The 26706-nt window shown below is 38.2% G+C and overlaps 1 protein-coding gene across 15 annotated transcripts in view; it reads left to right on the top strand.

Moving 5' to 3' along the window:
- CELF4 (CUGBP Elav-like family member 4) overlaps positions 1–26706 on the top strand; it is a 707595-nt gene that overhangs the window by 79741 nt on the left and 601148 nt on the right. For all 15 annotated transcript variants that reach the window (XM_026865422.1, XM_026865420.1, XM_026865424.1 and 12 more), the window contains exon 2: positions 14214–14296. In XM_026865422.1, coding sequence (XP_026721223.1) covers positions 14214–14296 — 83 coding nt within the window. The remainder of the gene's footprint in view (positions 1–14213; positions 14297–26706) is intronic.

The raw sequence follows: 26706 nt of genomic DNA, 5'->3' as shown, positions 1-26706 counted from the left end.
TATACACAGAGACTGCATTTGGCCCAGAATTCCCTGAGCCACAAGACTGGAGACTGAGAAGAACACTCAGAGGAGGCATTATGCATATCCTTTCCTTCTACTCTTCTTGGGGTATCCACTTCTGGCTGACGTTGGAGACAGGATATTGTATGAGATGGACTTTGTCTGACCTAGTACTATCATCCTTATGTAATGTTCTAATCACTCTTTTGAAGACAACACTATTTGTTGTTTGGGTTTTTTCAAACTCATTAAACTCTACTCTCCTACTTTCTGGCATCAGCAGGGATTCTCCAGTGAGTTTCAGACTCCCAGAGATGCTCAGCAGCTGTCTCCCTATTTTTAGCTTTCCTGATGGAAAAAATAATAAAGTGAAACCACATCATTAATGTGTGTTTGTTTCTAGGCATCCACTAGCCAGTGATTCATAGACTAGTAACAGGGAAAGTTTTGGTAGACCACTGTATTCGGGAGGTATCCTAGAAAGTTTCTTTCATCTGCCTTCTAATGTCTTTGGCAAAATGGCTTCCACTAGTCTCTTTTGAGAAGACTGCTCTACAGTCTGAATATTTTTCCACTGGGAGCTGTTTGCCCACACTGTGTTGATACAGATATGCCTTTGTGTTCGTTCTTGGTTGAGAACTTCTTTCGTCTATATTAAATAAGTGGAGAAATAAATATTAAGCAAGTTACCTTATTAAACTAAAAAAAAAAAAACCAAAAACCTAGTAGAATTATAATTGCATTTTGGGGTTTTTTTTGTTGTTGTTGAGGGGTTTTTTTAATAATTATTGGGTCTATATTTTTCCCTTGAAATTGCTCTTTTTAAAATAAAATATACCACTCAGAAAAACTTGGTGGGTGGATGGCTGCTCAGCTCTGTCCAACTCCTTAAAAATTGGAAGGCAATTGCCCCACTGACTGTGGATGGATTGCATTTTTAATGCAACTTTCCATCCCTGTCAGTTGACATTCTAATTTGTTTCCACCAAGAAAGGTTATTGAAACTGGTTTCTTAAGAGAATGAGCTTTCTCCTGGGTTAGACATTGTGTTAAACTGTTGGATAGAATCATAAAAGTTTGAAATAGTGAGAAGGGGGGAAATGGCCTTCTGAATGCATTTGCTCTTGGATCAGTATTAACTTTTGTTTATGGTTTCAGGTGATTTAAGTAATAAAAGTTCCATGAAAGACTGATTTGTTCTAATGGCTGAGAGAGTTAGTAATGTTTACTTCTACCTTCCACAGGGTCATAGACTTCCATCTTATAACTTGCAATTGTCCTAAATTGCATATGAATCTGTGCTCATGATTCTGTTCTTGGGTTGTAAACATTTCTCTCTCCTTATGCCTCACAGTGGAAGAGGGAGACAAAAATCTTCCAGAACTGTCAGATGAACAATGATGACATGAAAGATGTTAGAAAATTGTCAAGTTAAAAATTTGTGCTGAGAGGCACCCCATCATGTTGATTTAACTCTCCTTTCTATCTTTTCCTTTTCTGCCTTTTCTATATCCCCCACCTTCAACACAAACACACATGGATACCCCTCAACCGTGTTTAAGGGATTATTCCACTATTGTCCCTGAACTCCTAGGATCCAGAAAATTCCAGGTGATGTGGTCATGCACTACACTCATGCATGTAAACTTAAATAAAAATTAAATTAAATATATTCTTGACTAATAGAATAGTCAGATGCAAAAGCCACCCTCAGGGCTGTGTGACAGGAACAAACACAGATATTCCCAACAGTTAGGAAGCATTCCTGGTGCTCAGCCTAAATGTTCTGTTGTTGAATTTTGTGGTGTAACCCCTAGTTATTATTCTCTGGTATTACCCTGAACAACCTTTCTCCATACTTTGTGTTTATACCTTCAAGGCTTGTAGCTGGTTATCATCTATCCCCCTGAGTCATCATTTACCCAAGTTATACATATTTAGTTCTCTTAATCTTCCCTCATAAGTCAGCCCTCTGAGCCCATTAAGAAATTCTATTACTCATCTTTGAATTCCATCTTTTCCTTTCTTTTTTTTTCTTTCCATGAGTTTCTGAAGACTTCCAAATGATCATAGTTGACAGGATCATTTCAGATGTGGGTTTTCTACTGACACGGAGGAGGGAGGTGTCTTTGGTCTGGAAGTGATGTACACACTATTGCATATGATATTGTCCACTATCATCTGAAAGTGTCTTTTCACATTACAGTCTTCCAGCTTCCTATGTCCTGTTGAACATTCAGACATTTGCCCCTGTGGCTTTTCTCTAACTGTATTTGAGACCTGAATCATGCAAGGTGCTAGGCACAGGTAATCCACCCCAGCAGGGATTCAGGTGACTGGGCACATTGTTAAGGGGTGCAGCACCCTCTAGGATCTGTTGTGATTTATTCTCCATTCCTCCTCATGCGTGAAATCTTCATTGCTGTGCTGTTTCAATTTAAGATCAGACCTTCTACATTGCTAGATAGCCCTTCCATCTTGATGTAACTGACATTTATCATGCATATTCCTCCTGCCAGTCCTCAGTGCTTTGGGGGCTACACTGTTCCATCTAATATGAATTCAATTTAGAAAGCAAAAATTTCTGCTGGAATCTGTAAGAAATGTTTAACTGAATCTACTACATACTCATTGTTCACTAATTTTTTAAGTTAATCAACAACAACAACAACAAAAAAAAAGTGATCAAAATATCTCTCTGGTAGTGATTACTACACGCTTTACCCTATGTTCTCTGTTCATCAGGAAATTGTACTTCCTTCACTTCACACTGACAAGAGCCCTTTTAAACCCAGTGCACTGAAGCTTGTTGTAATTAATTTCACTGTTTCATTTTCACTTCAAAGATTACATCCTTATACCTCTTGTAAAAATTGTAAGGTTTAGAACTTAAATTCACACACTGTTTTTAACTTCTTACTCAGGAGATCAGTCCCACAATACTGGATGGGAAAGTGCACCTGGATGCAAGGAACAATAGTGTTTCCAGTTTACTTTTTTTTGATAGAATCTACTTAGGACATAATATATCTGTGAGTCTATGCAGGAATTTGTCCACATTTTTTTTAAAAAAAAAAAGCAGACCAAAGGGTGTTCATAGCTCTAGGTAGAGACTTGGGGGGTTTTGGTTCAAGGCTGAACTTTGCTACAATTTGTGTAGCTTTGGACAGGCGATTAAATCTTCTTCCAGCCTTTATGTGCGTTGTCTAGTTTCTAAATAATTTATACTTGGCCCAGGCTCTTAAAGCACGCTTGCACAATGCAACAATGGCTCAACTTAGAGCTCTTTGCCAGAGAAGCAGTGGCAGCCTTCGTTCTTGGGACCTGCCTCTCTTCCTTTGTACTGTAACAGTTAGGAACTTTGAGAAGCCTTTGCCATACTCCCACTACACCTAATTTCAAGTTGCTTTCTCTCTCATTTACACACACGGAGTATGTGTCTTATGTTTCTCAGCTTTAAGTAGATAGAGGTCTATTGATTAAGGAGATTACTTCATTTCTGACTGCTTGCAGAAGAACTTGATCCCAGTTCATGCCATTCCACTGCCTATAGTTAATGAACAAGTCAAACTGAGAAAGGAGTAAGGAGAAAGAAATAGGAGATAAGAGACAATACTTGTTTGCTCCTAACATCACTTAGAGGATAGAAGAAACTATTCAAAGTCAAAACATATGGAAAACAGCATCTGGTTATGGGAGCCTGGATGTTAATTGTTCTGACAGCTGAAATTTGTCTCCAGAAATCTCATGAAGCCAGCTGGTATTGTAGAGTTTTCTCTGGCTCGTATTGTGACTCTTACAAGTTTCTGGAGACTTCCAGTCTCAGGTTGATCATCTTGCAGGAGCAGCTGCTGCTTAAAGATTTTCATTTCTATATCAACTGGAAACAGGAAATACATTCTTTCTGGGGTTTGATTTGATTTGTAATATAAAAGTCCTAATGTGGCTTCAGATGCTCTCACCTGAATTTAAATTTTAGAAAACCCTGTGGAATTTAGCAAAGAATCTAATGTTATCCCATTTAGAGTTCTTGCATACAAGGTGAGGAGAAAAACTTGATCATAAGTAACAGAAATGTATTGAGGTTGTTTTTAAGAGGTGTCTTAAAGGTACCACTCTGAATCTGAACTTCTTGACTTGGAAAAACATAGAACGGCAAACTTGGTAAGAAGAATAACTTTAGAGGGATAATTACAATTGCATGTTTCTGAATGGGCTAGAAGTTGACTAATAATAGCTCTTTCCTTCAGTTGTTTCAGTACCTTTTGCTTTCAACCTTGAGCTGGAAATGTCAGAAGTCTATATTGACACATGTGCCCAACCTCAGACAAGAAAGAATATGAGGCTGTTTGGAGCTCATATGAGTCTGGATTTAGAACAGGCTACTTGTGTGTTTCTGAGACAACAGCATAAATAACATCATTTGATGTTGCTATCAACAAGATGTTCACTGCATGGCCCTGGCTTTTTTTTTTTTTTTTTTTTTTTTTTTTCAGGGTGAAAATACCAACTTTTAAAATGTTTTTATGTACAAACATATTTCCTGCACACAGGGTTGATATTATTTTCCAAGAGGTGTCTGTTCCTCACCCTGGTGAAAGGTAATGAGCAGTAAAACACAAAACAAAACAACTCTATATGAATGCAGAAGGATAAGGCTTGGAAAAAAGTTGTAAGTAGGAGAACAGTCTAATTTGTTTAGGGATCGTTTTCCTTTAGGTTTATTTTGCTAAGATTCAAGGCATCCAAAGTGCATGTTGTGTAATAGTAGCATAGCCTCTGGAGAATAGTTGAGAATTCTTGAAGAAATCTCCCCAAAAGAAGTTGATCCAAAACCCAAAATAAAATGAAGAGTGGGGAAAAGTTTTTGAAACAGCTAAGTGTTTTAGAAAATCCACTGAGTTATTCATATGCTTCTAACAATAGAGAGAACTCAAAAGGCAGGACCCAGAACAGCAGGTACAGACTCTAATTAATGCATGTAGTCTAAGGAGGTTTAACCCATAACTGTCTGAATGCAAACAGTAGTGTTTCAACAGCAGGATTGTTTCTAGTTATATTTCTGCCTTTCACTGGTGAATCACAAGGCAAAAACCCTCACCTTCTGTATTTCCTTTGTTTATTTCCACATTGAAAACAAGACATATTGAAAATTTGATGATTTTTTAAAAAAATATTATTATTTTTTAAATGAAACTCCAATATGAAATGGATAACACAAATATAGTTGATTTTTGAAGTAATAGGTATGCTGAAGTGAGCCAAGCTTAGAGGTGATCAGGATTTTAACTAAAACTTAATGTTTCCTTACTGGGTAAAAGCTGGAACCTACTTATTCTGATCCTCACTTGAACGAACCCTAGAGTTTGGTCATGACTTTTCTCATCAGCAACTGAGTCCTGAAATACTGGGAACACTATTGCTTGATCCAGAAAACCACTTGCTCATGAGTTTCACTTTAAAGTCAGCCTTTTTCTACATTAAAATCAAAAGCGTGCCCTAATTGTTTGATGGATAGGGCCTGAGGGCATGCATCCCTCCTTACATCTTAGAGTCCACCGTTATTAGGCAACAAATGAGAAGGTGAAATGAGACTGATCTGTTTGAAAATCAGTTTTGTACTGTAATTCAAAGCATCAAATATTTCCAGATCGTATTAGACACATCAACAATCTCTTTGGTAGACAACTACCTTAACCAGTAATCTACATTCTTATTTCTCTTTGCTGTATGGATGGAAATTAGACATCTGTTCTGGGAAGTAAAATGGCTATACCTGCAGAAACTTGAGCAGTGAATCTTGGATTGACTTGGGCTCAGATGATTGAAAGTATACCTGAAGATTCAGGATGAAGTTTAAAGCTAAAATGTTGGCAGTTATGTGAAAACAGGACCTGGTATATACTATGTCAAATCAGTAGTTCATTCTGTACCTTATCCTGAGCATACCAGTCAGCAAAGGATGATTCAAAGCAACTTGCAAGGAACTTTCAGGATCCCAGGAGAAAACTTACCTGTATGTGAATCAGAGCTAGAAACTATTCCCTCATCTGGGGAAAAAAGTTTGAGATCAAAAGCTTTCCAGTTCTACAGTGGGATCGAGGTAAGGAAGCTGTGGAGTTAAGAATAAATAGAGATGGACCCTCAGGGGTCTGCCAGTGATGATGCACCCTGGACTCAAGACCCTGTTTCCCTGATTCAGATATGAGTCTGGACTACTGACTGTCCTGGAATAAGTTTATCTTGCTGTAGACTTTGTTCAGAAATTGTATCATGGGGTTGAGAAACACTTACGGGTGAAATATTTCATTAAAACATTCTATGCAAAATTTTGGCTTTTAAAAACTAGTGTTTTCATTAAAAACCTACTTGTTATCAAAAATCATGATGAAAACATTGTCTCTGTTTTTTGAAGATGCTTGCATACACTGGCAGTTACTCAAGTCTCTTTGCTCTTTGCCTGGACACTGTTAAATGTAATTAAGCACTGCTAAGTCTAAGGACTCTGATTTGGAATGTGCATATCCACATCTGATTTTGAAATATCATAAATGCATTTCAAGTGAGTTGATATTCTCTAAATATGGTTAACTTCTACATTTCCAGATTTGAACTCTTAACTTGTTTTTTAATATTGATTCATGGGTCTATATGAGTGTGCCTTATGTATGCTTTTACATAGAGAACCCTATCACGTTATCTATAGTAGGAAAATGACAGCATCATAATAGTTAATGGAAAATAACATAAGAGGAAAAAGAAAATTAGCATTCCACACAGCAGGGCATTTCGGATGTTAATCTGCCTTGCAATGTAATTGACAGGGAAGCTGATATCTAAGAAGATTTTTATTCCTATCCTTTTCTCTAAACAGTTAGCGTTCAGTAGTTGTGCAGCAGGGGAGATGGAGAAAAGGAAAGTTCTAGCCAAGTGAATGTTCTCTACCAGCAGAGATGTTAACTTTTGTCAGAAGGTAGTTAATCACTGAGAGAGAAACAGATGAAGAAATTGGATAAAACATTTCCAGTTCCAAAAGTCTTTATTGATTGTGTCCCCCTCAAGAAAATTCAGCTCAATCTCTGAAACCCTCAAGTGATTAAACCTTGGGCAGTCCACTGTAGACAAAGCAAATGAGAATTGTTTCAAAACCAGACATGTAGAACTAGGATAGTTAAAGTGAAAAAAGATTTCTTTTTCACTTTGAAATCCTAGCTGGGAGACGTAATCTGAGACGTTGATTTCAAGGCAAGAGTTTTCTTAAGTGGCACAATTTTTCTCTGTGTAACAGATCCCTGAATCTTGAAGTAACTGTTATTTTCAGAGGAAAAATTTTAAAAATGGGAGACATATCTCTGGTCCACCACAGATAACTTGTATCCATTTGTCTAAATGTTTTAATGGTAATTAGGGCACAGAGAGACTGAAGCATCACTAAATGAGCTGTTCAGAACTGTGACCAGTTAGGAATTCCTATTCCCCAGAGATGCAAGTGTTTTGCTCTCAAAGCATCTTCTCTACAAGACTGCTGTTGTTTGTAAGTTGGAGCATGATCACTAGCATGTGGTCTAAGGTATGCAATATAACTATTCTCCTCCAATTTCTGTACGCAACTGGAAGGTCTTGGATGGTTGTGCTTATACTTGAAGTTTTCTTTCTTGAACTCCACAGTGTGCTGCACGGGTTGGCTTCTCTGCCTTTTGGTTTTGGGAAGTTTGGTATATTAAAGATGGTAGGGAAATAGGTTCTACAGTAGTGGACACTATTAATTGATTTATTTGTTCTTTCTTGCATACCTATTAACTGAAGGGTATCTTGTTTACACATTCATTCACTATACAGGAGTCTGACATAGAGTAACATAGGAACAACTGCTTAGAAAACCTCACTGTTAAAATCAATTAATATTGTTGTAACTAGAACGAATATAATTGACTCAAAGAAGAAAAACCCAAAGAAAACTAACAGTCTTGTGATAGTTTTAGCTTTTCTTGGGCGAGGATTCCAGTTTTAGTTACACTTACAGGTATCAGAAGGTCTGTAGTTTCAGAAGTTATCACCTGTCGTCTGAGCTGTGATAACTGGTTGAGTGCATACTCCATGTGTTGGGTCTGTGTGTGGCTGGGTTTTGGTAGTGGGGGATAGGTCTACAGAGGTGGCCCCTGTGAGAAGCTTCTCAAGGCTCCCCTGGCTCCAAGTTAGACCTACCTCTGTCCAAGGCTGAGACAATTAGTGATGGTGGCTGTGCCTCTGTGATAACATATTTAAGAAGGGGAACCTGGGAGGAGGAGGGGTTGTAAGGGAAATACCTATAGAAATACTGAGGTCAATTGAAGAAATTAAGAGGAGCAGGGGAGGTATACTCTAACAGAGACCACCCCGAAGCCCATGGAGGTCACAGCTGGAATGGATGCCCTCCTGCAGCCCATGGAGGGCCCCAAAATGGAGCAGGTGGTTGTGACCACAGAGGGCCAGGACTCTGATGGAAAACCACACTGGAGCAGTTTGTTACGGGGAGGACTGCAGCCCATGGGAGGGACCCAACTAGACAAGTTCATGAAGAGCTGCAGCCTGTGGGAAAGACTCATATTGGAGAAGTTTGCGGAAGGTACTCCATGCTGAAGCAGGGGAAGAGTGTGGGGAGTCCTCCCCCTGAGGAAGATGGCGCGGCAAAGACAGTGTGTGATGAACTGGCCACAACCCCCATCCCCTGCCATCCTATACCATTTGGGGGGAGAAGTTAAAGAAATCAGGAGAAAAGCTGTGAGCCCAGGAAGAAGGCAGGGGTGGGGGGGAAGGTGTTTTTAAGATGTGTTTGTATTTCTCACTGTCCTACTCTGATTTGACTGGTAAATTAGTGGTGGTGGTGTTCAAATGAAAATTATGCTTTTGCTTTTTCCCCAATCGAGTTTCTTTTGCCTGTGACCATAATTGGTGAGACATCCCTCCCTTCTTTATCTCAAACTGCAAACCTTTTGTTATATTTCTCCTCCCCATCCTCACAGGGAACAGCTGCATGGGCTCAGTTTCCCTCTGGGCTTAAACTGAAACACTCTACCATCACAAAAGTTTGTGAATCAAAAACTAGCTTAGACTAGTTGAGCCAGACTTCCCAAAACCTAGGATTAAGCTAACTATTCTGGGTTAACACCAATTTACCTGAGGTCCATGTCTGAACCAAAAATTCTTCTGAGAGAGGCAATAGATTATGGGCCACATCATGAACTTAATTTTACATTGATGTAATTGCATAGTTTTGTTGAGCTAGGTGCATGCTCTTCCCTTGACTGGATTTACACACCCCTGAGCTCAGAACCTGCTTTAGCTCCTGGTTTTCATCCAAGAGCCTTAAAGCACCTAACAAACTTTTTAATTTTCCATCATAATGCCAAAGAGTAAACATAGTCCCAGAAAGATTAAGGGCCCCTTTCTCAAAGTCTGTTGAAGTGTAAAAGTATTTTTCCATTAGATTTAGACTGGACCTTTAATGCCTTGTTCAGACAGACAGCAAATACCTGGAAGTTATCCTGGTTATAGCCTAGCTCTTAGACAATGCCTCAGGATCTAGACCTACAGAAAAGCTAAAGGCATGCTTTATGCAAGGTTATGTAGTACTAATAAAATCATAAGATGTCACCAAAACATATCACACAAAGAAAGGGTCATAAGTCACTAATTGCTTGTTCTTTGATCTAAACAATGGGCAAAGAGGAGAAGCTGAGCCAGGATTCCTGTGACTCTCTGCCAGAATAAAACAAGAAAAGAGGAAAAAAACCCCTGAATTACAGTTATTAATAAATCTCCAGTAAGTATCTTCTTCATCTCCCACCATATATATTAAGGATTAATAAAGGCACAGATAATGCTTGTATGTGAGATAACTGGGAGGTTAGAGGTGACAGGTGGAATCTGATGCTGTGAACATGCAACCTTGAAGCTAACAGCCTGTACCTGAGATAGTTGTGTATAGTTCTTACACCTGGTGTAGAGGATAGGCCTCTGCAGAGGTTTATTCTTCTCCTGTATACTAGGTCAAATGAACGTCTTGTCATTGACGGTAGACCATGAGATAAATTTAAATAGCTAAATTTGAGTTAGGTGACCAGTACTTTTTAGCTGGTTACCTTGGCTGGTTTAAAGTGTCTGGGAGTGAACTGATTCACTGAAGTGATAAGCACTGAGATGTCAAGTAAAAAGACTGTTTTCATTTGTCCCGGGATGAGTTGAGTACTACTGGGGTGAAATGAGTCTTGGTTCCCAGAATTATTCTGTTCAGCTCAGAATCAGTCCTCTGACTGTTTTGTCTCCCAGGCTTGTATAAAATCTTCCAAGAGACTTATTGTACGGTTGAAGTTTTCTTAAGTGAGATCATTATCCACCTGTATTCTATGCAATTATTATTTACATTCTTGAATTCCCTGGAGGTAAAATTAAAATAGAGCTGCTTTTTTTTTTTTTTTTTTTTTTTTTGTTTCTCCCTTCTCTTTAACAACCTTTTTCCCAGGAGACCACTTTAGATGTCCTCATGTTTCCAAGAGACTGCAGTTCAATAGGTTGAGAGTTAATTGCCATCTGGGAGTTTCCAGATGTTTATGTGCTACCCCAAAGAGCTGTCCACTAGAAAAAAAAAAAATGAACAGCTGGAAAGACACAATCCAAACAAAGCCTCTTTTAGCTGATTGACATATGTCTAGAAAACTTAGCATGCTTTGAGAGAAATGGAACTGAAATTAGGAACAGCTAGGAGCAAGTCCTTCATTATCAATAATTAGTCAATTAGATTGGTTTTTTTTGCCTCAAATTCAAATACAATTCACAAACACTGTATTCATCATTATCACCCATACAAGTAGAGGACAGAAATAATATATAGCCTTCACTTTGTCCTTAAGAGATGTGTTCAAAAAAAAGTTATACTGTTGAACATAGGTCGTTCCAGGGGGCTGAATGGTGCAAATTATTTGTAACGTGGTATGAAGCCTTTCACCCAGAAGTCAGATTGACATTGAGCCCAAACAGCTGATGGCAAGTGAGCTGTTAAGTTGAGCTACTTAAGAGTTTACTTTTTTTTTTTCTTTTTTTTTTTCCTTAGTGAAATGAGCAGTTTAGTACACAACCAAAAGTTTCAGTAGGGAGAATTGATTGTTCTGAAATTGTTCTCCATCTGGGAAATAAAAGGAAAAAAATAACCTTTTACACCAGTTTGGCTTTTTTTTCTGTAAAATCCAATACAGCTACTTTATATGACATTTGTTTCAAGACTCAGTTGTTTAGCGTGTTGTATCCTGTAGTATCAACCTGAGTTCAATAGTCTGTTCTTTAAACAACACTCTTCAGGAAGGAAGAACCCTTCGGAGGGGTCATATGGATGAACACTGAAAGCAGTAGCCTAAGAAACGTGACACCTGAAGGATGTGCTACATTTGTAATTCCATTAAGCATCACAATATAAAGGACAAATCAAGAATTTTAATGGGTGTTTGGGGTCAGAAGAGGGGGTGAGGAGGGCAAGAAATCTTAATTGGTTGTCATCCGAGTGCACAAAGAACTGAAATATGGAAATTATTGGAGGATGGAATACAGATATGTGTTGTTTTATCACAAGCCATACATTTTTTTTTTTTTTTTAATGGTGCTCTATCTGATGACTGATGCTGGGTTTGTGTCTTACAGAGCAATCTTGTGATATGTAAAGGGAAGACAAAAACCCCCACAAACTGGTCTTTTCAAGTTCAAATTTAAGACTTATTATGAACATTAATCTATAGTTTATTCTACCTGGCCATTGCTGGGGTGAAACTTCTGATTGTCTCTAAGTAATCAGGATTTACTTAATGAGGTACTATTTTTCCTACATAAATTAGATTTTGCTAAACAAGAGTGGAATAGAGTGTCATTCATATGCATGAAATTTTTATAGAGCAAGGGGAAAAAAAATACTTCCACAAAACATTTTTTTGTCCCTGAAAAACAAGTTTTTTCTTTGCCCATAGGAGAGACTAAATTTCTTCCTTCTTTTCCATTTCAAAGTCTTATCCTTAACATCTTCTTTGGGAAATCAGTGATGTTTGGATCCATTTTACTAAGTAAATTTCTGGGAGTTTTGTACTTCTACCACTTCCACAAACATGTTTGGAGAGGACCTAATGGAGGTTTCTCCCTTATGAGAACTTGCCCACACACACTCCTAAGTGGATCTTGGAAGAAAGATGCTCCTTCAGAGGAGTAGTCTTCTGTCAATGCAGTCTGAATTACAGTCATGATATGGTAGGAATTGCAGGATGTTGTTACCCTGAACTGTTGTCATGGCCATCACAATGAGGAAAAATATATGGCTATCATTATGGGAGCTTTACACTGTGTAGTTTATCTCTATAACAGTGTACTATGATGTGCCTAATTAGACTGCTCCATGTCTGCTACTAAAGGGAGACTTTCTTATTGTGTGTCCTCAGCCTGTGATTTAGCACTGGAATTAAATTTAAGCAGTTTTGCATTTGATTATCAAGCTATGGGTGACTTTTAGGGATCCTTTTCAACCCATTACTTCTACTAGCTGTAAACTTTCTGCCACATTTCTTCCTGTTTGGTAGATGCAGGCTAAGTGAAAACTCATCCATTTAAAGTTAGAGGGGAATGAATCCAACTAATCCCAATTAGAGTATGAAAACTTGTTATTGTTCAGCCTCCTTCCTCAGTTATTGACACATAACAAATATGATTGGCTTGAATAAACTGAAAAGAACAGGACCTTCACAAAGTAATGTAGGGTAAGAAATAGGGAAAATATATTTATTTTCCATGCCAAATTAGAACACTCATTCATCTTATAGCTTCATTGTGAGAGAAGTAGGGTGACTTCCAAAAGACAACCTTTATAAAAAAAATAATATATGTATGTTTGTAGAAAAAATTATCCCTAATCTCTTGTGAGTACTAATCTGTTAAAAACATGGTAAAGACGAAAATAAGTGTGTATTTCTTCAGTAATATTATCTAAGAAACAAACTTGGATAAAACAATTAACATAATATGGACAAAAAGATTACAGTGGTGATCAGAGATGAAAAAAATTCGTAGCCTACTCTTCACCTGTTGCATACTTTATTACACTCATAGGGAGAAAGTGCATGGGTCAAGATGAAGTTATGGGACACGGTTTTTCATTTGGCAGTCTCGCTACTTGTGCTGCTTTTGGAAGATACCCACAGTTCGATGGACATGCTGCCTAAACAATGGAAGATATGATACTTCCATTTCAAGGAGCTGGTGAGGTTGCAGACATTCTGTAGAAACTTCAGAGAAAATATCCTCTGCGTAACAAGCACTTGTTTTGTTGCAGAAAATGATGGGCTTACATTATATTGCAGTAAGAAGGAATAATCTGATCACATCAGACACACACAACTGGTGTAAGACATTACAACATTGATGAGTTTTACCAGTTTTACTGGAAAGCGAGCATGGAGGCAGAGATTTTGCTCTGCCCGCCATGACCAGGGCTTAAGCCTTTGAGGTTGCTAAGACAACTTTTATGAAAAATGAAAGTCATTGGATCATCTCTGAAGTTCTAATGATCTGTAAAATGACATGGATGCTTTGGATTGATTATTTGGGCTTTGCTGTGATTGTCTTTGTATGCATGGCTAGAAGCCAATGAGATCCTGCAGCAGCAAGTGCAGGGTGGTGGCTTTCTGGTGTGATGCAAACAGGGAGACTACTTGTGGATGCAAGTCAGGCTAAACAGTAGGCATAGTCCTCTGCAGTAGGAAGTCCCAAGTCATTGTATGCCCTTTACTTTGAAGGGTTCTTGTTACAACAGAAGGGCATGAGACCATCAGCATGATATGACAGTAAGGGGCTTGTTCCCAGTGCCGCTGCTAGAGCAGGAGTGGGATCTCATGCTCCACCTTGCCACCATGTGGGTTCTTTGAGTTCCCTAATCTTGTACAACCCTCTATTTGAAACTTAAGCATGTATTCAAGCAAAAATAAGCACTCATAGCCACGATGTTGCTCATTTTTCATCAGGGCTCAGAAGTGGTGAAAGCTTCATTTCTTGACTCTACTACTGACCTATCAAGGAGAGAATTTTTATGATTGATTTATTGGGAATGGGGTGATGATGAAAAAGAGGGGGTTTTTTATGTCTCAACATTAAACAGATCCCCTCTGAAGCACTGCTTTTACTGAGGTTTTGCCTTTTGCTTATAGGCTGTGCCTTCCTAACGTACTGCGAAAGGGAGTCTGCTCTAAAGGCCCAGAGTGCGCTGCATGAACAGAAGACACTGCCGGGGGTGAGTCCAGATTGATAACTTTTGGGGGGTTTTTTTAAATCTAAAATGGGTTACATATGGAGTTCTTGTCTTGGGTTTGAAATCATAAAGTCTCCAGTTGCCTAGATGATTCATTATTTCTATTGTGCTAATAAAATCAAGATACCACCAACCCACCCAAACTACACAAAACAAAAAACCTTTTTGCACTTATCTGGAGTCAGGAAAACAGTGATTAATTGGTTATGAGATGGATTCTACCAGCCTTACTTAGCTGAGGAAAGACTTTAGGATTCTGACCACTACATGAAATATTAGAAGTGCTCACCAGGTACTGCCTCTTACTATTTTTCTTTTCTGAAACAAGGTGTGGCAGCAAGAAATAAACAAAACAGATCACATTATTGAGTTATCACAGAATGAAAACATATTCCTGATGACAAAGTGGTTTGACTCAGTTACTTTAGTATTCAAGCAGCTGTAGCAGATTGGAAAGGCAGTGAGACAAGGAGAAAAGAGAGAGAGACGAACACAGGATAATGAGAAAAATTATTCACATGAGCAAGATCTAAGGTTCAGACAACACAAGCAGAACTAAAAATAGAATCAGCATTATGTGGGGAAGACCTGCCCTGCTGGGATGGATTTCCAGTTTAGCAGTAACCAGGAGGAGGGAAAGAGAGACTATTTAGATTCAGCCAGGGTACATGGCTTGGAAACAGCTGAGTGCAGTACTCCTGTGGCTAGAATAGGGATGGTTTCACAACAACACATAAGTCAGTGATCAAGTAATTAAAAGTGGGGTCCTGGGGGTTCAAGGTTGTGTCTAAACTGAGAGGAAATTGATCCAAAAGTCTGTTTTTATTAGTCAGTGTTGAATGACTGAGTCCTGCATACCCCTAACCTACCTTTCCACAAAACCTAAGACACATCAGTTGCTCTATGTTGCTGAAGAAGCTGTTGATTCTGCTCTGCTTGTTTCCATCATCCTGAGTCTATTTACCTATCTCTATGCCACCTTGCCAGTATGGAGATGCCCACACACTCACTCATCTACATCTATCTTTGCTTTAAAGGCCATACCTTATGTAAATATATACATACTTCATTCCCTAAAAATACATTTCTGTCAGCTGACAACTCCCTCTGAATTATTTTTTTCTAGAAACATATCAGCCACAGATTGAAAGTAACTTGAGTCTTGTTGAGGTTTAGGTTTGGCGTTTTATTTTTTCCTTTTTATTTTCCCTCCAACAGATGATGTTTTCTTTTTACTTCTTTCACCTCTGAATGATAGAACTGGATGTACAAAAATATAAAGATGTTTTGGTAATATTTTACCTGAAAATTTCTGAAATATGCTTGAAATCAATTATGTATTTATTAAAAGTAGAGATATGCTTGTGATGTATAGAGTGTTGTATATTTAAATGATACTAACTGGAATTCCAATTGTTTCCACTGGGATTAGAATCTCATCCTGAAGTTGTATGATGGGAATATCTTCAAGAAGACAGTAGGTCAGTGAGACTGAGGTCTCAGAATTGGTAAGAGAGGGCAAATGATGATTTAGGATTTTTTTTTTTTTTTTTTTTAATTCTTTATATGCCCACAGTTCTGAATCTCAGTCTGCATTTTAGAGATTTGAAATCACTAAACTCTTAACATCAAAAATGTTGTCTTGGGTAGGCAAAATTCAACTACCTTTTGCATTATATTCAAGACTTCATTCAGAGGTTCTGATGATGGATTCTAGACTACAGGCAAGACATTCTTTCCTTGGTTTATGTAATTTCTAATCACATATAACCCATACTGACCATGCTGACTTTAGAAAGCTTTTGTTTGGTTTTACACTTTGAGGTGACACATCAGGATCTGATTGAATTGGGAATGGTGAATCCTCTGTCTAAAACAGCAACCAGGTTTTTGAGAGTTCTGAGCACTGACTTCTCTCATCCATTTCATTTCCAGTTCTGTTTCAGGATAAAGGTTTACTTTCTACCAGCAAATCCTCTGCACACAGCTTTCTGCCAAGTTTCTGAACTCATCTTCTGAATGATGTCACTGTAGTTTATTTAAGGAAACCAGCCTTGTCTCTTGATAAACTATCATGCCTGGGTACTGTTTTATGGTTCCTATGTGAGTAGCAGAGAATTATTTATGACTTACTTGACTGTTCTTGATAACATGCACCAACAATATCAAACATAGTTCATCACCATAAAATAAAAAGCACTTGTAAGGTCAGGGGTCTAAGTCCTTATTCACATGAGTTCACAAATGACACATATATAACACCTTCCCTTGACCCTCTACTGTCTGTGACACAAACAGAACTACTGAGGAGGTATCAAAAATAATTAACAAGCCTGTTATAGAGGAAAAAAAAAATAGTACTACAGTGAGATTTTGAATCAAGACACTTCTTTCCCATCCCCCAGTAAAGTGCATTTGCCTGCTCTTGCAATATTGCTGTTTGTGTTCTTTGTATTATAAAACACAGAACTGAGTCATTTTTAATAATATGCACATGAATGCTAATGTATGGAAATGGTAAGGCATGAGGAGTTTGTGTCCAGATTCAGACGTCTTGCCTCTTAGCTATGTATCACTTTGTTTTTAGTAGAGTGGCTACATGCACATATTTTACAGTAATTACTTTCTGGATGTGCTTTGTAAGATGACAGAAATATGTTTCACATATTTCTATGTTATATGTGGGACATAAAGTCATCTTGTGGAATAATCAAAAGACTTCCAAGCAGGTATGTGTTGATTAATAAAGTCTTTACAGCACTTTGGTTTTGGGTGGGAAGGAATCAAGATAGATATTTTGAAGCAACTGGAATGGAATGTAAAACATAAAATTATTAGTTGAATCTTCTTCACCTAAATGAATTAGGCTGTTTTGGGCAGTGTGAAATTGTCTTGCCTAAACCAGAAGATTATCGTAGCAGGGTGTGTGTGTAAAACGCACTTTGCGAGTAATGGTCAATTCAAATTCTAGTGTTTACTTGTGATTGTTTATTTTACATATAATAGAGTAGCTGGATGATGAAGTATATTAGTTCTTTAATAATTTATAGAAATGCTTTGATGTTGCAGTAATTACATTAAAGGTCACATATCAAAGGTAATTTGGTTGAGCAGCTGTGATGGTTTCTCAGAAGCAATCAATATTGCTGTCCGTGGTGCTGATTTCACCAAGGGGACTGCCAGATTAAAGGAGGCTTATTACCAGCCAGACAGACACGGGGGAAATCAAGAACAGATTGGAGAGACGCACTCTTCTCTTTCCCCATCTATAATTAACACTGTTCACCATAATCTGTGCTAATCCTTCATAGTGGGAAACCACCTTTTTTTTTTTTTTTTTTTTTTTTTTTTTTTTTTTTTTCCCCCCCTCCAACATTATAAAAAGCAAATTAGGCAAGGAAGAGTAATTTGGGGGAGCAGCAGAGAGAAAGCAGAGAAACTAAAAGTTGATTTATCCTTGGGATTTCTGATGCTGATGTATCTCCCAATGATAAAATGCAATATCAGAAACACAGCCCATGGTCTTGGGGAAAATGTGGGGAGGGGGGGCAATGTGATCTAGACTATGACAGTGCAGGGGATGTGAGAATTATCTGCCTGCAGATTTGGTATAATATTATCTATTTGCCCCACAAAGCTCCACAGGAAATGAAATCAGGGAAATAAAATTATGTTTTAAGTGTAGTCATTTTGATTACAAATTATAGTGAAGCCAACTTTTCTCCCTTTTCTTTTTTCTTTCTGAAGCAAACGGCAGAGGATAATGCTGAGAAATGTAATTACGCTATCAAGATCTACTTTTATTTATAGCACAAATAAACTGAGCTACTGTATGATAAGCACAGCAGCATTTTTCTCCTCTAGTTCTTTGTGGTGCTCCCAAGCAACGGGAGTGAATACTTGGTTGGAGGCACTGCCCCTTTGCATAATGTTAAAATCTGCCTGTAAGACTTGCAAAGAATAGTTATGAAATTAGGTAGATGTTAGAAACTGTTAACCTCAGCAATTCACAGGGCTTATTCAGGCTAGGAAATAGACTGGGTTCTCTTACTGTATCTGTTCCTTTTGAAAGGGAGAGTGGTACTGACAGTATGCTAACTTTCTCGGTCCATAACTTAATTAGTTTTCTTCCTAACTGTTCTGATATACTTTGTCTCTTCGGCCATCTAGAAAAAATGCATTCTACTTTATTAATCATATGCAAAAATGTTCATCTGTAGAATTAGAAGACAGGTGAGCTCATAAATCTCCTATTAAACCCAGTTTTAAATAAATAATAATAATATTAAAAAAACAAACAAACAAACAAACAAAAACACAAACAAAAAACACCCCTCTAATGAAACAAAAGTTGCCCTTGATTTAAAAAAAAAAAAAAAAATCCATTTTCTTGGACTTACCTGTCTCAAATTCATATGTATATGTGTGGAAAGACACCTGAGCATGCTATGGGGAGGGGAGAGGATGTCTTGCAAAATCTAGTCCTTCTTGAATCCTTGTAATAAGGCTTAAATGAGACGTAAGTGTCATGTGGACTTCAGAAGTCCTTCACATATAGCATCGATTTCACTATTCAAGCAGATCTTGCTGTAATTTTACAGTCTTTTTATATATATATATTTCAAAGCTATCTTCAAAAGCTTGTTAGAAAACCATTAAACCACATATCACCCTGCACACTGTGTAATGCCAAAAATGGTATTATATTCCCACACTTTCCCATTTCAAAAGTTTTCTCTACCAATGTAAATTGCAATTTGGTCAGCAGTGGCAGGCTGGATGGGTTCCATTGATTAAAGTAGCCTGCTGAACACACAGCCTGCTCACCATGCCCTTTAGATTTTGAAAGAAAACACATTTAATTGTTCCCTTGGGAGAAACATGTCTGTTTTCTGAAGTTAAAAATGAAGATGAAAAGGAATAAAAACAGATTTGAGGTAAGAGACTTGGAAAAAAAAAAAAAAAAAAAAAAAAAAAAAAAAAAAAAAAAAAAAGTCCTGTAGAAATTCTTCAGTGGTGCTTTAAAATCTTTGGGTGTCAATGTCATGGTTAAGAAGATTTCTTTTTTAAACCCCTTTTTTCTTCCTTGACTGACCAGCCAGTGAAGGACTTTTGGGTCTTACTTTGGGGAAAGAAAGGGACAAGAAAGGAAGAGGAAACTAAAATGCACTTTCCATTTGCTAAAAACCCCTGTAGTTTGACAGTGCTGTTCTGTTCACCAGATGAGATGAAACACCTGGGTCCTATCTGCTTGGTAAACATTAAAGTTCCATTTCACTAGTTAAAGATTGGCTTATGTATCCCTATACAGCAGCCTCTAGAATACAAAGTAAACTCTCTCTCTCTGCCACCCAGTCCAAAGAGCTTTGAAGGAAAAGGACGTAGTGCAAGCACTCTGACAGAAGCAGTGTGTTGGATGCATGCTATTATCTCAGCTGAGACTGGTGTATTCATCACCTTTGTGGTAGCTAACCAAGCTTATCCTGATATGCAAAATAGGAACAAGGCTTTTCAGTTTTGTTTGAGATTTGGTGGCAATTGAAAAATGGTGTGCAAAAGATAAATTATAAAGGTAGAATTGTCTTGTCTTTCTATTTTGACACCTCTTGGCTCTCGAAGGACAATTTCCATGTTATTCAACAAAAAGCTTTTGCTGGACCTTCATTTGCTTTACGTGTTATTCAATGACAACTTTTCTCTCTGACGTGTCTGCCATAGGAGGATCAATCTAATTTTATGTACAACTGTAAAGATGAATGATAAGTAGAAAGGATTCAGGCAAGTACAAGCTGAATAAATTATAAAGGGCAAATGATGACAGAACTGGGGGTCCCAAGAGACAGTGATATGATAACAGAAACTAAAGACGAATTTATGATGGATGTAGTTAGCATGTACTGAGGCTGTTAATTCTTCAGGGTAGTTTTACAACTTCTTGTGATTGGAGCAATCAAAGTATTTCATTTTAAAGAGATGCTGTATATTTTCACTTGTCTGTTCTGCATATTTGTATGTATGGCCTCATTTATATGCATGGCAGTAAACTCCCATAGGCTAGTCAAGCTTACCTCCCATCAAAGGGCCCCTATTCTCCAAACCATAATGCCACTGTTTATGCATAAATAAATAGATAATGTGTAACAATTTGAGGGCAAACCTGAATCTCAGAGGAAAAAAAAAAAAAAAAAAAAGTTTCCATTTTCATAGAACACAGCAATCAAATCTTTTCAGATCGTGCAAGTAGCTGAGCACCTTCAGCTACCTTCAAAGCAAAGCCTAGGGATTGAGTTAGCTCACAGATCCCTGATGAAAAATTATATATAACAAGTTTCAGGTAGGTCAAATTTTGGGCTTAAGCCACTTTAAGAGCAGCTGATGCAGCATCATAAAGTTAGAAGCAAATCTGATCTCAGAGCAGTTCTTGATTGCATTTCATTCATACTCTTATTTCTATCTCTTGTTCCTTATTATTAAGGATATTTGCATGAAAATGATCTTTTTTCCTTCCTCTGAAGGGTTGTCTCTTGTCTGTGAGTAATGCTTACTCTGGCCTACATTTGTGAATGCCATGGGTTTGATTCTGACTTCATTTACACAAGTGTAAATCAACAGTGATCTGATTGAGGTCAAGGGATTTATATGGCGTAGGAAAGAGCAGACTCAGCTATATTTGTCACCGCTGAAATGATGTCATCGTGAACAGTACCATAGCTCTAAATGAGGAAACATATTTCTACCAAGAATCTTTGCATCCAAATATCTGATCTCACAAAATGCTGAGCATCCCTGACACCTGCTGGGCCATTCAGTATCTCCCATGGGCTTTTTACTAGAGAGAGGTCCCAGCTCCAAACTGCAGGAGTGAAAGGTGGTTGGTGTCTTGGTGTTTCAACAGTGTTAGCCAGTAGATAATAATGAACCCTAAACACTGGAATTTCCAGTTGCATCACCCTACTGATTCAAATGATGATGGGATATGCCCAGGAATAACTTGCAACCAGTAAATCCCCACTTCTCATCCTGTGTTCTTGGTCACAGAGAGAGAGAGAGGAATAGCATAACAGGCATGCCTTAACAGTCAATTTGCTTTTCATCTCCTCAGTCATATGGATGATATTGTGTGACATTACCTAGTCCAGGGGTCATTGTTCATAGGCTAAACTTTCCATAAACACCCCCTTCCCGTATTTGCACTATATAATAATGGAGAAACATGCTGATTTTGATGTGTAATGTAAGGCTAATGTAGGCTTTCAATAAAGCACTTACATGAAGATGCTGTATAATTATGTTGTTTGGACTTCTACCTGTGGCAATACACCCACCTATACTATAGGTTTTTACCAACGGCAGCTGTACTATTCATAGCTTACATTGGTATAAGCTGCCTGCCATGTGTTTCTTCATGCAGTATATACATGTCTTTAAATCCTTCAGATACTCAGTGAGACAAAAATATTTTTTTTAGATTTTTTTTTTTATTAAATGTACAAAGGTTGAAGACCATACACAGAAGTGATGGATCAGGTATGTATGTCCACCACCAAAATTATTGTCATTGAAACCTGTAGAGATGTATATTGTTTTAGTTTAATTTAAATAGCATGTATAATAGCAATGAAAACATGAAACCACAGCCTTAAATGCTGTGGAGCTACTACATTCCATAACTGTAATAATTCCTGGGGGGCCATTATACAATAAGGAATCTTGCCTGAAACATTATTTCTGTTGGTGCTACTTATGCTATGTAGGTTAGAAACATCTACGCATTTTGAAAACAGACTTTCAGTTGGAGTGTAGACAGACTGTAAACCTTACTATGTGAAACACAGCCACTGGCTGCAGATCTTTTAAAAAAGCTGTGTATCTTGTATTAAACAGCCTAAGAGCATGATTCATGCATTACGCTTCAAACTGTGCTTAAAGTTAAGAACACCTTTTAAAGAACTAGCTGAGCTGGAATGCTTTGGGAAGTGGCAAAATCTGTCCCATCTATTCACTTACAGATAACTTTTGATAAGACTTGACATGATGTAACCCACTTAGCTTCTGTGCTTCACTTCTGTTGTGCTTCAGCAGGGTGAAAGTGGTGGGGAATGGGTGACCGTGCGATTGCACTATCAGTTCAGGCAAGTAGGTATCTGAAGTGACTTTCCTCTGTTGAGTAACTGCAGTGAGAGACTTACAGTGGCACTGCATGTACGAGTTGCTGCACTTGGCAGGTTCCCAGCAATGTCAAATCTCTCTGATTAGTTTCTGTAAGTACAAGGACAAAATTAAGCCTAACCTATTTTTCAAAGAAGAAATATGCATTTCCCATTTTTCTCTTTAATGGGAACTTCTTTTATCTTGTTTCTCACACTTTTTGCACACAACCCCCCTTCCCACCACGTCACCCATTTAAAAAAAAAAATAAAAATCATATTTTAAAATATAATTCCTTTTAAAAACATATGCCTTCAAATTTCTTTGAGTTCTTTACTATATTTTGACCTTGATATACATACATTTTCAACACCAAATGAATCCCACGGTGCTAGAATGAAGTTGTTCCCCTCTTTTCCCCTTAGGTATGGTAAACTACAGTCCTCAAAGCCTCTGCTACTTTCTAGTGCATATTTACTTTGGCATATTGCAAAAAAAAATTACTGTTTTGATTATTGGCTTTGTACAGGTTTTGGCAGAGAAAGTCTTGTCCAGCTACAACTAATCCATTCCAAGCTCAGGTTGTTCCTTCAAGCAGATGGAGTGAAATTGTTTTTCTCTTGTTCTGTTAATGGCTCAGTCATTTCTGTGCTACTATAGTGACTTTGCATGGTAAATATGTAACTTATAAGACATGCTGGCATGAGCTTCTGATTTCATTTATGGCTTTGATCAATGGAATAACACTTTGTTTCCAGGGTAGTAAAACTGGAATAATATTTTCTGGGTCTTTTTATTTATTACTGACTTACTGTCAAGATCTTCCTTGGTAAACATCTGAGGCATTGCTTCTGTCTTTTAAATTACTTTGTGGTGTCCTTTCTCAATAAAGTCACACTAGTGCCTCATGTCTGGCTGAGCACCACTTTCTTCTCCTTTGCTCCTTTGTCCCATCTCACTCTGCACGTCTGTCCTTGCCATCTCTTATCTCCTTTTTAGATTTGCTGGAAACATTACCTTGTGTTCACGTAATGTCTGCCTGGTGAAATGTGTTGAGATTACAGCTGCTGAGGAGGGACACTGTGCTTCCCTACTACTTCTGCCTGGGAGATCACGTATTTTTTTCTAGACAAAGGGAGAGACTGAGGTTACTGATCTTTTTCATGATTTGTGACATTACAAGTATATAGGTACCAGAGTTAGCTTGTTGTAAATCTGATATTTCTTGAAATTATGAGCTTTAGTGTATGTGAGTTTTTCAGTGTATGCTCATGTTGTCCAAGAGAAACAAGGCAGACAGAAGAGGGTTGTTCATGCAGTGTTCTCTTGACTGTTCTTCCTTAGAGCAGCTGGGAAGTGACTAGGGATTGATTTCTATGCCCATGCTCGTGGTACACGGGGGCCAGCCTTGCAGGCTAGCTGTTTTAACTAGCTCCCAGTGTGCTATTTTTTCTAAAGCTGCACCTTCACATTGCTTGGTATTACACACATTTTCACCCGGGTGGGGAGATGCTAAGGCACTCCTAGGAAAGCTGGGCACTACATGTCGCTAGCATCCAACAAACAGACTGCTTCTGAGGGGATCCTGAGAAAATGTGTGTATTTATGAGCTCTGTATGGTTTTTAGGAAATTGTAGTACAAGCTCTACAAATGTGGATACACTACAAAGATTAAAACACAGATGTGACATACTTCAAAGACAGTGTCTCATGTCCCAGTGGGGGTCCAAATTTATCTATATTGCTATGTGTTTCTCTTTATTCTATTAAGCCTTAAACCTTTTCCATCAGCACTCTGAACCCAAGCTGCCACAGCACAGTGTTAATGCTTCTAAACTGAGCCTGTCCAAACTAATTTCATTGTCCTTGATGAGTGAAGTGCAACAATTAAGCAGACAACACAAATGGGTCCAGATAAGTCAGATATTTACAGTTATTTGAGTTTGGATAATCTAAAGTGATGTTCATTGTGCACCTAAGAAATATACTTCCCAATGAGGCAGGGTTCTCATTCTGTACTCTTATCTACTGGGTGTAAATACAGACAATTCCATGGACTTTTGCAGAGTTTAAGCTTCTTTACATCAGTGCAGCTCAAATGAGAATCTTATCCCCTTTCTTTAGATGCCCTGCAAAACTGTCTCTCTTCAGCTGTGCTTGCACTTTAGAGATACATCCAGGGGAGCTGGGAGGTCTTTTTGTTTTGTTTTGTTTTGTTTTCTGGGCCCGGATTGTGTTGTTGAACTCGTTCACTTTGGGGAATCCATCTTTGTTTGAGCACCTCTTTTGCTCTCCAGCACAGAAACTCTGACTGACAACTCGAGTTACTCTCTAGATCTGGCATTGCTGCTGACTTTCTAGATAGCATTGCAATCAAATTCCCTCATTACCAATGCCTCTCTTTCTTGGTATTAACACATAGGGGCTATATTCTAGCTTTCCACAAATTCCAGATGTAAACTCATAGCAATCCCAGTTGAAAGGCAAGGGATTTATGCTAGCTATCAATGCTAAAAGGCAGATCACTGCTACTTTCTGCTTAATTTCTTTTCAGGATATGTTGCTTCTCCTCTTGTCCTCCTTGTCCCTCCCCTCCCACTCAAGCAACACGCTGTGTTGCTGGGCAATCTTCACCAACTTAATCACATTTGGGCCCAGTGTTTTTCCTTCAGACCCTGGAGTGTGCAGTGCTTAGGCCTTGGTTATTAGTTTACACAATAAATGAAGCCCATTAGAAGAGGATAATCACAGCTCGGAGAAGGCCACCTCACTCGTTATCTGAGGAGGTTATGTTAAGCCTCTGTAGTTATTAATCATACTTTCCCATGCAGATAGCTGAAGATTAGGAGTCACATTTATCCTCTTTGCTCCTCATTCTTTTGCCCTGATGTGCAAATGCTCTTTATAATCGTTGTTATTATGGTTATTCATAGCCTATCCAGTCAGCCAGGACTGCTCCTGAGATGTTACTTGAAGTCTTGCACCTATCCATGGTGGCTTGATGATACAAATCAGAGCCACTGGAGGTCTCTCCATTTATATCTCGGAAAACATCCTTGAGAGTCCTAGAAAGTCTCTGCTAGCTGTTATTGAATTGCAGTATCTTGTCCAGAGGCCAAGAGAGTTCTGAACAGAAGCCGACACTATTATAAGAGCCAAGTTTAACAGCAACCCTCTTGATTTCACTTGCTTTGCCTTTTAATACCAGCTCTAACCTTGAACTTAGGCTAAGATGATATGCTACCCTGTGGCATTTTGAAATCTAGCCTAATGCCCTTTTAATCAAAGTGAATGACCCTTTTTTTCCTTACTTCATTTTTAAAGCACTTAAATCAAATGGGATAAAATGAGGTCTGTAGCAGGTGGACTCAACAGTGTTTAAAAAAAAAAAAAAAAAAAAAAAAAAAAAAGGTTTGTTTTCTATCATTCTCTTTATGGTAACCTGTGCACGCACACACAAAAAAAAACTCCCCAGAAAACCTTCATCAAAATGCAGGTACTTGAAGAAGACAGTTGGAGATTTCTTTCCACAGAAAGACTTTAGTCATGGAGCATTTACCTCAGTAAAAATTACAGTTAAAGCACCAGTTAGCAATTAACTTCATTCAGCATGTATAGGGACTCCACAACCATTCAGATGCAGATCGCATCAATGTACAACTACTTTCGTCTGCTGGCACAGCCATTCCTTTTCTTTGTGTCCACTATCAACTTTATAGAAGCTCTTCTCCAATTTTCTTGTTCCACTTAAACTGCTTTTCTGTAAGTGGGTTTAGCTTCTGAAGCAGAAGCTGGGTCAGTGATATACAGAAATCCTAAACCAGTAAGTCCATAGTATCTATCATGCAAACTTAAATTCACCAGTTCATCCAGCTGCTAAAACCTGGATTTATTCTTTTGAATCTGGAGTATGAGTTACCCTATGTCAGTTTGTCCATTCCAAAATTACTTTTAAACCTGTGAGGAAAGACACATTTCCAAAATGAACAGTTCATACCATCTCTCCTTGGACTGAAGCAAATAAAACTCCAAACCCTGATTTCTCCTTAAGTCTAAGCACTATTGAGTCTGTTTCCCTCACACTTGTTATGATAACACTAATATGCAATGCATATGCTTCCCAAATGCTGTGCTTAGATACTGTTTCTGCATATCTAGAAGAAATCAGCATTACTTTCTTGACTCAGAGGTCTACTACTCTCTGCCATCTCATGATCTGGCTCCTCTCTTCTGCCGCCCCCCCC

Source organism: Athene cunicularia, assembly GCF_003259725.1.
Source record: "Athene cunicularia isolate RWA chromosome Z unlocalized genomic scaffold, athCun1 chrZ_part1, whole genome shotgun sequence".
NCBI lineage: Eukaryota > Metazoa > Chordata > Aves > Strigiformes > Strigidae > Athene > Athene cunicularia.
The sequence above is the reverse complement of the archived record's forward strand: the minus strand, read 5'-3'. Positions and strand labels throughout refer to the sequence as shown.